Source organism: Anguilla rostrata, chromosome 6 (assembly GCF_018555375.3).
Source record: "Anguilla rostrata isolate EN2019 chromosome 6, ASM1855537v3, whole genome shotgun sequence".
Taxonomy (NCBI): domain Eukaryota; kingdom Metazoa; phylum Chordata; class Actinopteri; order Anguilliformes; family Anguillidae; genus Anguilla; species Anguilla rostrata.
The window spans coordinates 39,338,956-39,353,466 of NC_057938.1; the positions used below are offsets into that span (position 1 = coordinate 39,338,956).

Below are 14,511 nucleotides of genomic sequence, written 5' to 3' on the forward strand. Positions count from 1 at the left end.
ATATTTTTTAATTTAATAGTTTATAAGAAGTTAAGCAAAATCAAAGATTATGACAATTAAACTCTGCTCACGATTCCAACAAAACATACAACATATAAAACAGGATGAGCTAACTTACTGTCCTGTAATCTTCTCAAATTACTGCAAGACGGTGTTTTTTTATTTCTTTTTATTTTTTTATTTTTCCGAAGTTCAAAATGCGCCGGAAGGTGAAAGCCCACTGGACCGAGAAGCAAAGTCTTCTGCAACCACGCGCTTGTCTGCAAGCCTGAAAACACGCTGGTGGCTGTCGTCAGCAAGCAGGTAGGTGTCGGCCACAGTTACCATAGAAACCTAAGGACTGACAGTTTGTTTCCAGAAATGCTTAATACCGTCATTGAGAACGACACTACAGGGAGACCAGCAGGTAATTGCCTAAAATGGCTTAAGGTAGCGATGTGATAGCAGTATGAGTAATTAAAACCGGCATCCTGTCCCCAACCATGAAAAGTGGGGAAATTTGCAAAAATACTATCCAAGCGCGCAAGAACCAGTGCTTAAAAAAAAACACAGTATTGCCTTTCGTTTCTGTTTTTTGTTAGAAAAAAACCTGTTTCCAGTGCAGATTTATAAAATCTCACCACACCACCCATTGTGTGTTTGTGTTTATGTGTGCATGGGCATAAGGGGTGTGCAGATGTGTAAGTAGGTGTATGTGGGGGTGTGCATGGGTGGCTTTGCAATTGCTGGCTGAAAGGTCAACTTGGAGGTTTAAGAAAAGTAACTTCAAAATTTGAGAAAATCTTTTTGTTCTTTGTTAATCAAAATTAAAAATAGCAATTCATACATGAAAATATTCCTCTTGTGGGTCATTGTTAAGCAATGTTTTTCCCGTGACGTTGTTTTATTTAGCACAGGTTTTTTTCTGCCTGATTTCTATTCTTGCTTCTCTGTGGGAATGTTTTGTGTATACATCCATTGTATCGCATAAGTTGATGTGGCTGACTAAAAATATCATCAACATCATTATCATCATCAACAAAAACAACAACATCAACACGCCTCTGCACCAGAATTTGTTTCAGACTAGTTCATATTTTGAGACTATCATAAATGTTATTTTCCATTTGAGGGTGCAGTACTTTGCCGATGGAGCTATAAATTGTCTCAGAAACCTGAAAATTCCAATGAAGTACATGAATATATGGAGTCCAGTTCTATAAACTACAGTACATGGCCAAAAGTATGTGGACACCTGACATCCAACATTTCATCCAAAATGAAATTAATGGGCATTAATATGGAGTTGGTCAACCCTTTGCTGCTATAACAACCTCCACTTTTCTGGGAAGGTTTTATACTAGATGTTGGAGCATTGCTGCTGGAATTTACTTCTATTCAGCCAGAAGAGCATTGGTGAAGTTGGGCACTGATTGGGCGATTAGGCCTGGCTCGCAGTTGGCTTTCCAATTGATCCCAAAGACGTTAGATGGGGTTGAGGTCAGGGCTCTATGCAGACTAATCAAGTTCTTCCACACTGTTCCTGACAAAACCATTTCTATATGGATGTTGCTGTGTGCCCGAGGGCATTGTCATGCTGAAACAGGAAAGGACCATTCTGAAACTCTTGGGGAAGCACAGCATCATCTAGAATGTGATTGTACGCTGTAGCATTACAATTTGTCTTCACTGGAACTAATTGGCTTAGCCAAAACCATATATATGTCCATATATATGTCCTTATACTTTTGGTCATACAGTGTACCTTAATTACCATTTTCTTTCCATGACCCTGGGAATTGATCTTATCCATGTCTCTGCCAATGGTGGATCTAAATAAATTGAATTGTGTTATAAGGTGGGATGACTCTTCTGATTGTCGATTGCCACACAACAATTGACTATATGGTTTGACTGGAAAAACATGTTTTCCACCACAGAAATATATTTCTGCAACTGTGCCGAGCTGTGTTTTCACTGCAACACCAAAGAACACTTATCTCACTTTTACAATGCCTTGCAGAGTTGATGTAATCATATGTTTGTGATGGGATATTTCAGTGTGTATCCTGAATTCTGGTGGAAGAAACTGAAATTAATTCTAGATGTCTGAGGTTTTTCTGCCCCAGAAATATATCTCAAAACCCACTATTCCTCATTAGACTTTCACACAAGTTGTTAATATCTAGCAATTCACTTCTCCAGTCAACTACTGACTCTCATGAACTCTCCCTTACTTAATCCCTTCTGAAAGGAAAGATGTCTGGAAAACCTGAGTGGGACAGCATTATAGGAGTCAGATTAAGTGTTCTTGACTGATGTGTTGCATTTCAATCAAGTGTAAATTCCATTCAAAAACATGTTGTAAAACTCCTAAGCACTCAATAAAATGAAGAATAGCTATGTTACTGGGGCTTGGTGTCTTTGCTGCAGTGCACTGTAGCTATTTGATTGGAAATTGATATGATGAAGTCTTTTTGGGAAGGTACAGAATATCTACCATCAGCATGGAATTATATGCGGTTCCCACTATAGACTTTATCTATTTAAGCAATACACCTCAGCTATGGTCTAGACCCCTCACTCCGCTCCAATCCCCCATCCCCTTAGGTTAGTGAAGATGAAGACTGATTTTTAGTCCACCTTGAAAAAAGTTGTCCTCAGCTGAACTAAGACATTAATGGCTATTCATACTTATCATGATGGCATCTTCCTAATGATGGAAATTCATCTTAGTAATGAAACACATGACCCTGCAGAAGTAAAACTAATGATCCTTTGGTTTATTTTTCTGAGTAAAATTGGAGCTGCAGTCCATGACATTTTCTCAGAGGGTTTGCTGTATCCAGTTTGGCCGCTGATGGGCACATCACTGCTGCTTTGTTTAGGTTGTGTATATCACATACCTCTAAAAACATGCTCTGGCTCTGTCTGCATTTACAGTATCTGCAAGAAACTTTTGCTGAAGCTTAAGGTTGGTTATTAATCCCTTTATTCGCTCAATTCTCATTGTACTCTCCATTAATACTGTAATCTGATAAAAATTAAAATCTAGGGATGTGTTTTTTGAAACTTCCAAGTATTTATAAATCTACTCTTAGTGAAACCAAACACTCAGTGTGCACTGATGTGCTCCCTGGGGTGTTTGGAATTGCAGAGATTTCTGTGAAGATTAAAATAATTATTCTTGAGTTCCAATTATACTAACAAAGAAAGTGCACGGAAAAGGAAGCACTGTTCCTCTTCATGAGATCAGCCCTGGATGACCATTTACGGTACCTGGTTACAACAGTGTATGAAGGACTTGGGTTATGATTTTGAAAGCAAGTTTCATATCATACTCATTGTCTGATGGGCAACACGTAGGATGAATCAGTCATAACAGTAGGTTTGAAATTGTCCTGTATGCTAATCCTCCCTCTATGAGAGGTGTCTGCATAACTCTCAAAGCCTATGTTTGTGAAATTCAAAAGTGGCTAAATGCAGTACATGCTGAAACCTGCTTGCCATTTCTAGCTTGTTTGTGGACCGACTGAATTAAAATAAGTGTGTTAGACTGAGCCATGAATTACTGACCTTAGTTTGAAGTCCATTAACTGTGTATCCTGTAAGTAATGCGTTTTTGTGAAATAAATGTTTTGCTGGATATGCACCACACAACATATCTAAATTGAAAGAGCATTTTGTCACCTCCGTTGAATATCAATGAAGAGACAGTGGAGAAATATCTTTACTCATATCTTTCTGTTTACACAAACAGCATTCCAGCAGCAAATTCATTTTCACACAGGACTTAATTCCTGTTAAATAATATGAAATTTAGATGGGATTCCCCATAAATCTCCAGGTTTGTAAAATGTATTTTTATTTGAGTTATTTGCCTCCTCAGCTTCAAAAACAATTTGTGGTTCAAGCATTTGTTAGAGTGTGCACTTTTATATTTACCTTATGGTCATGCCTTTTGGAATTTGAATATATCCACAAGTTTTCCATGGAAAAAAGAAGTTCCACAGTGAGGAGAGTTTGAAGCAGGGCCATGCAGAGACCTTTCGGTGGCACATGACATGCCAGCACATGCAAACCAAGGTAGTGGGGCAGGAATTTATAGATGCATTAAATGGAACATAGGGTTATATTTGATCAAGCATATAATCTGAAAATATGAGGTGCCAAATGTAAAGTAATACACATCACATTTTTTTTTCTTCTTCTTATATTTATCCTAAATACAGAATTTTATTTTTGATTGAGGCTAAATTGAATCTTTTCTTCCCCCTCAAATTTAGCAGACAGGCTAAATAAACCTTTTAGTTAGTATTTTAAGATTTTACTGACAAATCTGAAAATACACAAGCTACATATGTAACATAAATGTTAAATCATTTTTTTTTCTAATGCTGTGAGAAGATATTCCTTTTCTATGTGTTGTGCTTTCTTGGTATAGAGACCAGAACTACAACATGACAATGTGCTGCCTTTATTCGTATTAATTCTAGACCTGTGATTTTTCAGCTTTAATTATTACCAAAATCGGCAAACTCCAAACACATGACTTCCATTTCAAAAAGAAACAGATACCAAAACGCATTAGCAAGATGCAAAATATATCTCAATTATATAATTTGTTACATTTGCACCCATGCTGTTAAGGACCTGGGCATGATGCTAATATACTGGAGAAATACCAGCAGTTTGGTGCACACAAAGACAGCACTGGTAATTATTGCATTGGTTGTTACTTAAGCCTTATACCCCAACAATGGCTTTTTTTATTGATTCAGACAATGACTGAGAAAACAAATAATTGAAAAGGCTAAGTGAACTATGTCAGCAGCACAATGCAATTCCCTTCCCAGTCACCAGAGTCTTCCCCCCCCCAGCCAAGTAATGCGTTTGGAACCATTTTTGTAGGAATCTTGCTTTCCTGAATTTGTCAGGTCACAAACATGTCTTCAAGACATTTTACTTTGGTATAAAGTATGGAACTATTTACAATGTAGCTGGAAAGTTTCAGTTTAGTGGGTTTGTTTGCAAAATTGCGCTACAGTTTTGTTATTTACCATAACTACGCATGACCCTACTGTAACATTATAGAAAAGTTGCAATAACTTGATGACATTTTAGTATTTTAAAAACTGTGCTTCAGTAAGAATAAACCAGACATGAACTGTAAGCAGAAAATCAGGATTAAGTGATACATTTAAAGGATCGCATAAGCACACGCTACGCTGAAACTGTGTGGCGTCTAATTACACTGTCTGAATATGGAGACAGGCAGAAGCACGTGGGATCAGATCTTTGACCCTGCTGAATGTGAAACATCACAGTAATGCCTATATGTCAGCAAGGAAGCACAGAGCTTGTAACGATACTATTCATTTTAATTATGAGGTCTATTCTTAGTCAGGAGCAGGAAGGAGTACTTTTGTGTATTGTGGTAATGACTGTCAGTCCTTATTCCCAGAAGGACCATATCTTCTCTCATAAAATTATTCAATCATTAAATCAGCACTGACCTTCATCCTAGCAGCTTAAATAACAACAAACTAAGCTGGAGAGTGTGACATTACAGAGTAGTAAAATCGCAGGAAGACTAGAAAGGACCATTAAACAACTATATGAAAAGAGTATACATATTCAAGAAAGTATAATGGTCCTTCTCCTGAATCATCTGTTTGAGATCTTTCCATTGGGACGGAGGCTTAGGTCCCTAACCTTTAAAACAAGGCGAATACTCAACAGTTTTGTGCTAACATCTGTTTGCGTCATCAATGACGCAACACACCGTCATTTTAATGCCTAATTAAATTTTCTTATTTAGCATAGGCTGAAATTTATTTTTGTGTTCAGTGTTTTAGTTCAATGTAATTTATGTATGATATTTTTTTTACTAGAATGTCCTTGACAGAATTCTTAATTTCTCATTTGTAGTAATAGTAATATAGTATAGGTATATCAAAATGCAATTTATGCAATTATATTTCTTACTGTAATTTATGTAAATTGTTTATTTAATTTTTTGTATGCCAGCTACTTGAAGTTGAAGTTCACCCAAGGAAAAATAAAGTTATCCTATTCTATTTTATACAAGATAAACAGTATTACATTGACACTTCAAGAAAGGAAGTTTGCTGCCCAGTCCTGACCTGAAATTGCTATATTCTGCCTAAGAGACACAGTCAGAAACGATCACAAGCAAGCAGCATGTTTTTCTCCCTGTGGGGTAGTCAGTTTTTTTATCCACATCTTCAGGAATAGATGCATTTTGGCAGCAGAGTCTATGGTAGAAAAACGATAGCAGGGCATGCATATAGTGTGGATATCACATGGAGTCCCAGTCTGTCTCCGGTTCCCAGCAGTGAGGATGCAGGGAGTTGGCTAGAGACAGTGTATAGCACAGCAGGAAGGTATCAATGAAAGAAGAACAGCACTGTCGTTGAGGAGGAAGTCTCTCTGGTTCTAATGCAGACAACTCTGTGCTGTAGCAGAGAGAGAGAGAGAGAAAGAGAGATAGAGATAGATAGATAGATAGATAGATAGAGAGAGAGAGAAAGAGAGTGAGAGAGAGAGAGAGAGAGAGAGAATGCAAGTGGTCCTTACAATACACTAAATAAATGGAGTATCTAGCTGTGCCTAGCTGTCTTCTCGTAGGCTAAAATTGCAGCAAGCAGAATTTATTTCAAAGTCTCATCAAGTATGCAGTTTTTCCCATATAGCTGTATGGTGCTTTTTCATGCATTCATGCAGTAATTATAGTTATAGTTATGTTGCTCCTGTTGCTCTAGAACTATTAATAATTGTTTTACAGTACACACACACACACACAAAAATGTTGGCCTGTGGCGATGAGTGAACCTGGCAAGGACAAAAAGTGTATGTTTGAATTTGTTATCAACTATGCTAAAATTGAAAACCCGTTAGCTGATGTCCTTACCAGATCTGAATCATAGGAGACAGTCTTCATGACTGGTCCCTGAATCCAGGTCCACGTCATGGAAACAGGGCCATTCAGGTGCCCTTGGCAATACAAGCTCCTGGGATAGGCATACAAAAGCATGGAACAGTAACTTATGTGTCTTATTGAGTATAGTTTAGCACACTGGAATCTGCTTTAGTTGTAGTACCCTTCAGGTTCTTCGTCTCAATATATGCTATCGTATGTGCTTATGTAAGATCAGCCCATTGGAAATGGCCTTGGGTAAAGCTCATGGTAGGAATTGTTTGATTAAAAGTGTATAGAAAATCTATGAAAGTAATTTAAATCCAATGAATAAAATATAGAAAGACATAAATAATAGCTACAATACAAAACACCACAAGGAAATGACAAGGATTGATATATATGGCTTTTTCAATAATGATTGAGTATTTCTATATTTTACTCTTATGTTAACATGCGTTACTTTTCCTCTGTGGAATAAATTTCAGCCTTCAGAAACAAAACAAGCAATACGTCACTCAGCCAGAAATACTGTCAAGCATACCTGTTAAGAGGCACCCTTTGGAACAGACAGATGGAACAAACGGTAAAAATATAAACTCGGAGACAGCTGACATCAATTATTCTGCATATTCATATTCAGTGCTGCCTCACGACCCGTTGCAGCTAGTTAAAAATAGTCCTGTGGTCCATGGTTAATTTAGTTTCTCACGGCTTAATCAACACCTCCTGATGCCTCACGGATGTTCCTGACAAGTTAGCTCTTCCTCTGTGCTCGGAGTGCGTGGGGGTGGCGACCTTCAAGTCCTCCATGTGATTCTAAAGACCCTGGATCTATGTTTTCCATGGCGCTCTTTTCACTCCTGATGTATTACCTCCTCAGAACAGGTTATGCTGCTCAGATTCTTATCTATTCATGAGCTGTTTGTGAGTTATTTTGCAATTTCTTCCTTTATTAAAGACTTATTGTATCTGCCATATGATAAAGAAATATTGAATTAAATCCTTAATAGAAAGCATAGGACTATGTGGATCTGTAACTGTATGATATTTGAGACCTCTAGTAAGTTCCACAATATGAGTTTGTGAAATAAGAATGGGAATGGAGCTATTCTTCACTATCCATCCCTCTCATTTTATATTGGGGCTAAATCAATGCTGCAATGATTGGACAAGCTTGTATAGAAATCACTTGGAGAAACATGCAGTGCTTTATCCTCAGTTAACACAGGACAAAAATCTGGCACAACTCACCCCATTTACCAGCACATAGAGATACCCAGCTCCCACGTTGACTCCAATGTCCTGGATGGGCAGAACGAAGCTAGCTGGCACCCCCTTCTTCTCAGGGTCATGTGACAGTGAGAGGGGAGTCTTGGCCATGCAGATGGGCAGACTACCGTAGCCCTAAACAAGAAACCATTGTGTTACCCACAAAGGTGCAAAGGTCGCCACACTTCAGATTCTTAGAAAGAGCTCCAATTTGAAATGTGAGATGGGAAAATGTATGATGGTTGCGGTTGTTCCAGAGTATTGTTCAACAGATGGGAGAGCAAAACATCATGGGCCCATCAGAATGCTTGGAACTATTTCACCCCATCAAGGGCTCACTGGTCTGAACCAAACATAGTGTTTGGCTGTGAAGAGCAAAATTGCTGATTTGAGTCAGTTATTGACCACCTGGCTCCTCTCTCCACTACGCTGCTTGCGCAGAATCAGCATCAAAACCCTCAACATGGCATCAAACCATTAAATTCCTATGGAGGCAGCAACGCTAAGCCTGGCATAGTGCACAGCTCAAAATTAATTCCTGATCCTCAATCCAATCGTTTGAACTTTGAACTTGTTTGAAGCTGACCTTTAGACATCCAATCACATCACAGCTTTGTATGAATCAGGCAGATGTAAACAAGGAAGGACATTTTGGGATAAACCCAGGAATTTCACAAAGTAATTCACAATTTCGCCTCATACCACAGACAACCTACTACTATCACCGCCTGTTACAGCTTTCCGAAACCAACTGCTTTCCTGGATGGATGATGTAAAGTTTCAACAGCTGTCAGCACTTCTCATGTGTAGTCGCTGCCTTACTTGGTGTCTAGTGCTTGTCATGAGAAAGCGGATTTATGGGGCCACAAAGCTCATTATACAGAATGAGATCGTCGGGTCCAGTCACCATCCAAACAAGGTACATTTACCATCCCAGCGAGAATTCAAATTCTCCTGAATGCAAACCTGCCTACCATCAACATTACCTTCAAAGGCAGTGTGATACGTACGCATGACGAACAAAATTTGCCCACATTCATAACTGCCCAGCCCCGCCCATCCCCCCTTCCAGTGCATGCCTTCACTCTCGAAACCTCACCCGGTTAGTGAACAGTTCCACTTTGCGCTTGGCCTCTGGAAGAAGCGCCACATCTTTGGCGCCGTACATCTCCATGGCAACGACTCTGATCTTGTCCACTATTGGCAGCTGTGGGAGACGTGTCACACCCGGGTGAGTGGCTAGGTTCACACCAAGCAGGGGGTTTGTGGAGCCACCATGCTAAAATCTTTCATGGAGGCTTAAATACAAGGGTATGTGGTCAGGGAAACAATTTTTTTTAAACTAAGGGCCTCCCAGTGAATACAATCATAATTACATGACACAAAAACATTTCTTTTGAATACAGATGTGAACAAATTTTCATTCCCCAAATCCTGAATTGCCTGGACTTTGCATATATTATCAGTGCACTGAAAGATAATGCTATAACTGAACTTGCCATCAAGCAATGTACTTTCACCTTCTTCGGAAGTGTGCGAGACGACAGGAAGCGACGGTACGATGTGCACTGTGTCTGCAGGAACTCCTGCCTTTAGGCTATGTATAAAATATTTAAAGTGACGGGATTCATCAACAGTTTGATTTAATCAAGGGAAATGCACTTCAAATTTAAATTATGCTCATTGAGGATATATCTGAGAGAAGTCTAGTACCTTTGTGTATGTGCAGTAAAACAGTTGTGTGGTTGAATCGTGTACGCCTTAAACGACCCCTACCTCGGCATCATAGAGGAACCTGAGGGAGGTGGGCTCCTCCGCTGCCCTTATCACGGCCTCGCCAAGCTCCACTGCCCCGGCGCCTCCTGCAGCCCGGGGGGAGCAGGGCACGGCGTCGAATGCCCCCGCCGATTTGGCTGCGTGGCAAACGAGGTCCAGCTCTGCTTCTGTGTCCGTCCTGCGGTCGCACGCAGAACGTCAGGCCCCTCCCACCAAAGCCACACCCCACCTATTACACATCCCACCCCCCCCCAACATACCACCCTTCAGTCCATGTCCACCACACCTCGCTCATAAGCCCACCCATAAAACTTTGGTTCCGAACAAATGCGCAACTGGCGAGGTATTACAGCCATTTGATGTAGCGGAGGTGGTGAGGTTGGGCTTGTGACTATAATGCTTCAGGTTTGTTTTCCTAAGGGAAGCATTTTCATTTGCATATTTATCAATGCATATGAATCAAATAGCTTGCTTGCGTAAACGGATGAATATAAAGTGTGAGCCCTGTATTAGTGTACCTGCTGCACATATTTTACCTGCTGACGTGTTTTGTAGGTAACGATGACGTATGTGAAATGATGAAGTGTCTGGCAGCTCGGTCTTAAACCTACTGTAATGTTCCATAAATACTACAGGTGCAACACAAATCATCTCTTAACAAGCCTTTGGACGGCCGGTGCTGGTAGCGCTGTTACAACAGAAGGAATGAGTGGGGATGTCTTGTAGGGGTCACTCACTCAAAGGTGTTGACCGCCACGACCACAGGAATCCCGAAGGCCTGGCAGTTCTGCACCTGCCTCTTAAGGTGACTGCAGCCTTTCTCCAGCAGAGGCAAATTCTACAGGGCAACAAATGAGTCCTCACCACAGGATCCTACACTCTCAAGTTATTTGCCCTCTCTTCATACATGGTAAATGGTAAATGGACTGCATTTATATAGCGCTTTTATCCAAAGCGCTTTACAATTGATGCCTCTCATTCACCAGAGCAGTTAGAGGTTAGGGTCTTGCTCAAGGACACTTCGACATGACCAGGGCGGGGTTTGAACCGGCAACCCTCCGACTGCCAGACAATCGGTCTTACCTCCTGAGCTATATCGCCCATACAGATCTGTCTGTAGTTCTTCACACATTTTTATCTGCAAACCAGGCTTATTATCAACACACCTGTCTGTTCTGTGCTCAGCTTCTATCCACAGACCTGTCTGTTCTGTGCCCTCTCCCAATCTACAGACCCGTCTATTCTGTACCCTTCCCCTATCAACAGACTTGTCTGTTCTGTACCCTTCCCTTACCTACAGACATGTCTCTTCTCTTCCCAAATACCTGTCTGACTGCCTTCCCTTTATCACTACAGACCTGTCGGCACTGGGCTTCCTCCTGTTATCTACGTGTGATGGACGTGTGGAAGATGGAAGAGTGATGGACACACTGGGCAACAAGCTGTTTTCATCTGTCAGTTCACTTTGAAGTACAAAAGGAAGATGAATGAAGTGGAGATGAAGAAGAAGTGATCTGTCGTGCAGTGACTTTGTTGTGAGGAGGGGAATGACCAGTCTGTAGATTACCTCCTCTTTGTACTCCTTTGGGTGGGGCTGCCCAGCAAGAACCTGTACCACAGCAGCAAAGGTAGCTGGTTAGATAAGAGTATGTTAAAGATGCATGTGTAGATTTTTATACTCTCTCTAGTGAGAAAAATATCTGCAAGAGGTTGAACGCAGTCTGGAGCAATCATTCCAGCAGGGGGACCAGGGCTCAAAAGGGGGGCTTGGGATGGTGCCAGGGGGGCCTTGCGATGATAGGAAATTATTGAAAGCCTCAATCACAAAATATCAAGACATAAGTACTTATTCTGCTTAATTAAACAACACAAAGCAAGCAATTAATTGTATTTAAAATATATTAACCTTTTAAACGTTCTGTTGATGTCCCACTCTCATGTTTGCTATTTGCCATTAAATTTGTATGGCATATTTTTAAAAAGGTTGGGAACGACTGCTCTGGGCATCATACAGACTGACTTGCACAGATAAGACACATAGTCGCATGATTCATGACATCGCACCTGTGGGCTTAGACTACACGCCTCCGCTGTGAAGTTACGCACCTTTGTGTGAGGTGCAAGGCATTTATAATCTGGAAAATATTCCAGTTCTTCTGCAAAAGGTGACATTTTAAAAAGAAAATGTGGAAATCCTCCAACGGGAGTGTTCTCGTCCCCTAGCCTCTTGGACCCCCGGTTGCTCGCTCACCGTGGGACCACCTCCGTGCAGCTTCAGCCCACAGACTGTGGCAACCAGGACTGCGACCTGCGGCTGCAGTCCGGAGGTGCGGCACTTGATATCGAAAAACTTCTCCGCGCCGATGTCGGCACCGTACCCGGCCTCCGTGACTGAGGGAGGAGAGGTGGGTCACATGTCGACTCAGAAATAACCGCAAGCAAGATAATAGATAAAAGATAATAACACGCGTTTGATCTTCAAATAGTGTATTTCTTAATCAATCAGGTACAAATGTCACTACGATCATCTGAATCTCATATTCAGAATTAAGTGTTTCAGTTTGTATTTAATATTCTTTATGCAGTGCCTTTATATTTCTGCAGCAAAAGCCAAGGTGCCTGAAAAAATGGCTAAAGATCAATTTCAAGATTTTATATGCAAATATTGTAAATTAGACATAACCCGGTCTATTTCTGTTCTGTAAAAACATGTCTTTGAGAGACGATGGGGAATAAAGCACACAAGAGACGGTCGGCCATCAACGAAGAACTCACCCACAAATCCTTCTGGGCCCACCAGCTTCAAGGCGATTTTGTCGGCGAGAACGGACGGGTTGCCATGGGCGATATCGGCAAACGGGTTTGTGTGAACAAATACGGGGGTCCCCTGGGGAGAGGCGTCGCTTTAGTCATTGAGCGGGATGACAGCAGACTCTGCAGCTGCGATAAGCATCATAACTGCAGCCAGTGGACCGCAGTAACGCGCATCACCGCTCACGGTCCGCAAACAGATTAATGATGCGTCAGTCCTCAAGTATCAGTCTGCGCTCAGTTTAGAGATAGGCAATCTAACCACAGTCTGCATTGCATTTCACTTTCACTTAAGAGATCTCACTTCGAGTGAACTGAAGAGATTAAATAGGTTTTGCATTATTATATTCATACAGCATTTAATAAACATATCACTGAATTATGCCTGAATGAACCCCATCTCGAGTCTCATTTTACACTGAGGACCAATTTTCAGTCATCTGTGATATTTTATCCGTTTTAAACACACCCGTTTTCCAAGTAAACAACTAAGACTTTTAGCGACAGGCTAGTTTCTAAAAGTACAATTCAGGGTAGTCATTCAGTCATGTACACATAGAACAGCAATGCAAGTCAAGAGACTTATCTGCAAGCTTCAACTGTGCTCAGTACAGAAATACACCAATAGGACGTGTGTCTATGGGTATCATTCTTTTTAGCCATTTATGGCAGTTTGTGCTTCATCATTAAACGTTTTACATTTGTGTGGCCCTGTATTTTGAATTAAAATCTAAACTAATTATCTAATGGATTCATGATCTTTCAAATGTACTTATATGTAAGATTTATATAGGAAAAAAAATAATATACACATTTCTGCTTGATATGTTACATGTGAAAATAAAATGTCTAATATACAGGTAGTGGACAAAAACATGGAGAGATCAAATGTGTTACAAAATTGAAGGGTTTTGGTGGTTCCATAAAGAGTGGGGCTTTCCTGTATATCCTTAGAATTCAACCATTATTTAACTGTACCGAGCACCTGTAGCTTGCTTTAACTGTACTGAGCACCTACACATGTCGTGCTGTCACGAAGTGCAGTTGCTATGTTTTTATAAATGTATAAATGTGATATAAATAAATGTGGAAAATGAGCACTCCCCCAGTGATATCTGCCCACACGGCAAGATGTAATTAGCACTGATTCATGGGTGATCTTTGCGACTCTGCTGGAGTGATCATGCTCCACCCTCAGTGCCTCGCTTCCATTGTCTCCTTTCCCATAATCCCCTTTCTGAAATAACAGACGCCACTACTTTAGCGTTTGGTGTTTCGTTTCATGGGGAAGAATATGGAGCCCATCTCCCATGGAGCCCGGTCTAAGACTGCCTGTTGGTTTCCGCCCACCTCCAAAGTCTGGATCAAATTCGGCTTGATGGCGTCTCGCAGCAACGCAGCCAGTGCTCTGCTCACTCCCTGCCGGAGAAGAAAACCACGGCTAAATCTCAGGAGGACCTGGACTCCATCTCGAGTGGGCGAGACACGTGCCGTTCTCAGCCTTTCAACCAACCGGTTTCCACAGATTTCAGCAAGTCCTAACACGAACTACGAGCAGTAATTATGAGCAGTAAACGTAACAACATAATCTTTTCCAGAACGTCATCTGAGTGGAACTCAATGTATGATACATGAGTCACATGCAGATAAACATACAGTACTCTTGCTCATACACTTAAACACACACACTACACATTCAAACACACAGGCACACACGTGGACAGCTCAGGTAC

General features: G+C 40.9%; 1 protein-coding gene across 2 annotated transcripts in view; it reads right to left on the reverse strand.

Annotated features, from left to right (window-relative positions):
• LOC135257122 (C-1-tetrahydrofolate synthase, cytoplasmic-like) overlaps positions 1–14,511 on the reverse strand; it is a 41,373-nt gene that overhangs the window by 7,873 nt on the left and 18,989 nt on the right. For both annotated transcript variants that reach the window (XM_064339567.1, XM_064339566.1), the window contains exons 19-28: positions 14,129–14,197; positions 12,743–12,854; positions 12,219–12,358; positions 11,535–11,576; positions 10,705–10,805; positions 9,968–10,145; positions 9,291–9,398; positions 8,174–8,326; positions 6,914–7,013; positions 119–6,458 (exon numbers count right to left, since the gene is read on the reverse strand). In XM_064339567.1, the coding sequence (XP_064195637.1) occupies positions 6,924–7,013; positions 8,174–8,326; positions 9,291–9,398; positions 9,968–10,145; positions 10,705–10,805; positions 11,535–11,576; positions 12,219–12,358; positions 12,743–12,854; positions 14,129–14,197 (993 nt within the window). In that variant the 3' untranslated portion in view covers positions 119–6,458; positions 6,914–6,923. The remainder of the gene's footprint in view (positions 1–118; positions 6,459–6,913; positions 7,014–8,173; positions 8,327–9,290; positions 9,399–9,967; positions 10,146–10,704; positions 10,806–11,534; positions 11,577–12,218; positions 12,359–12,742; positions 12,855–14,128; positions 14,198–14,511) is intronic.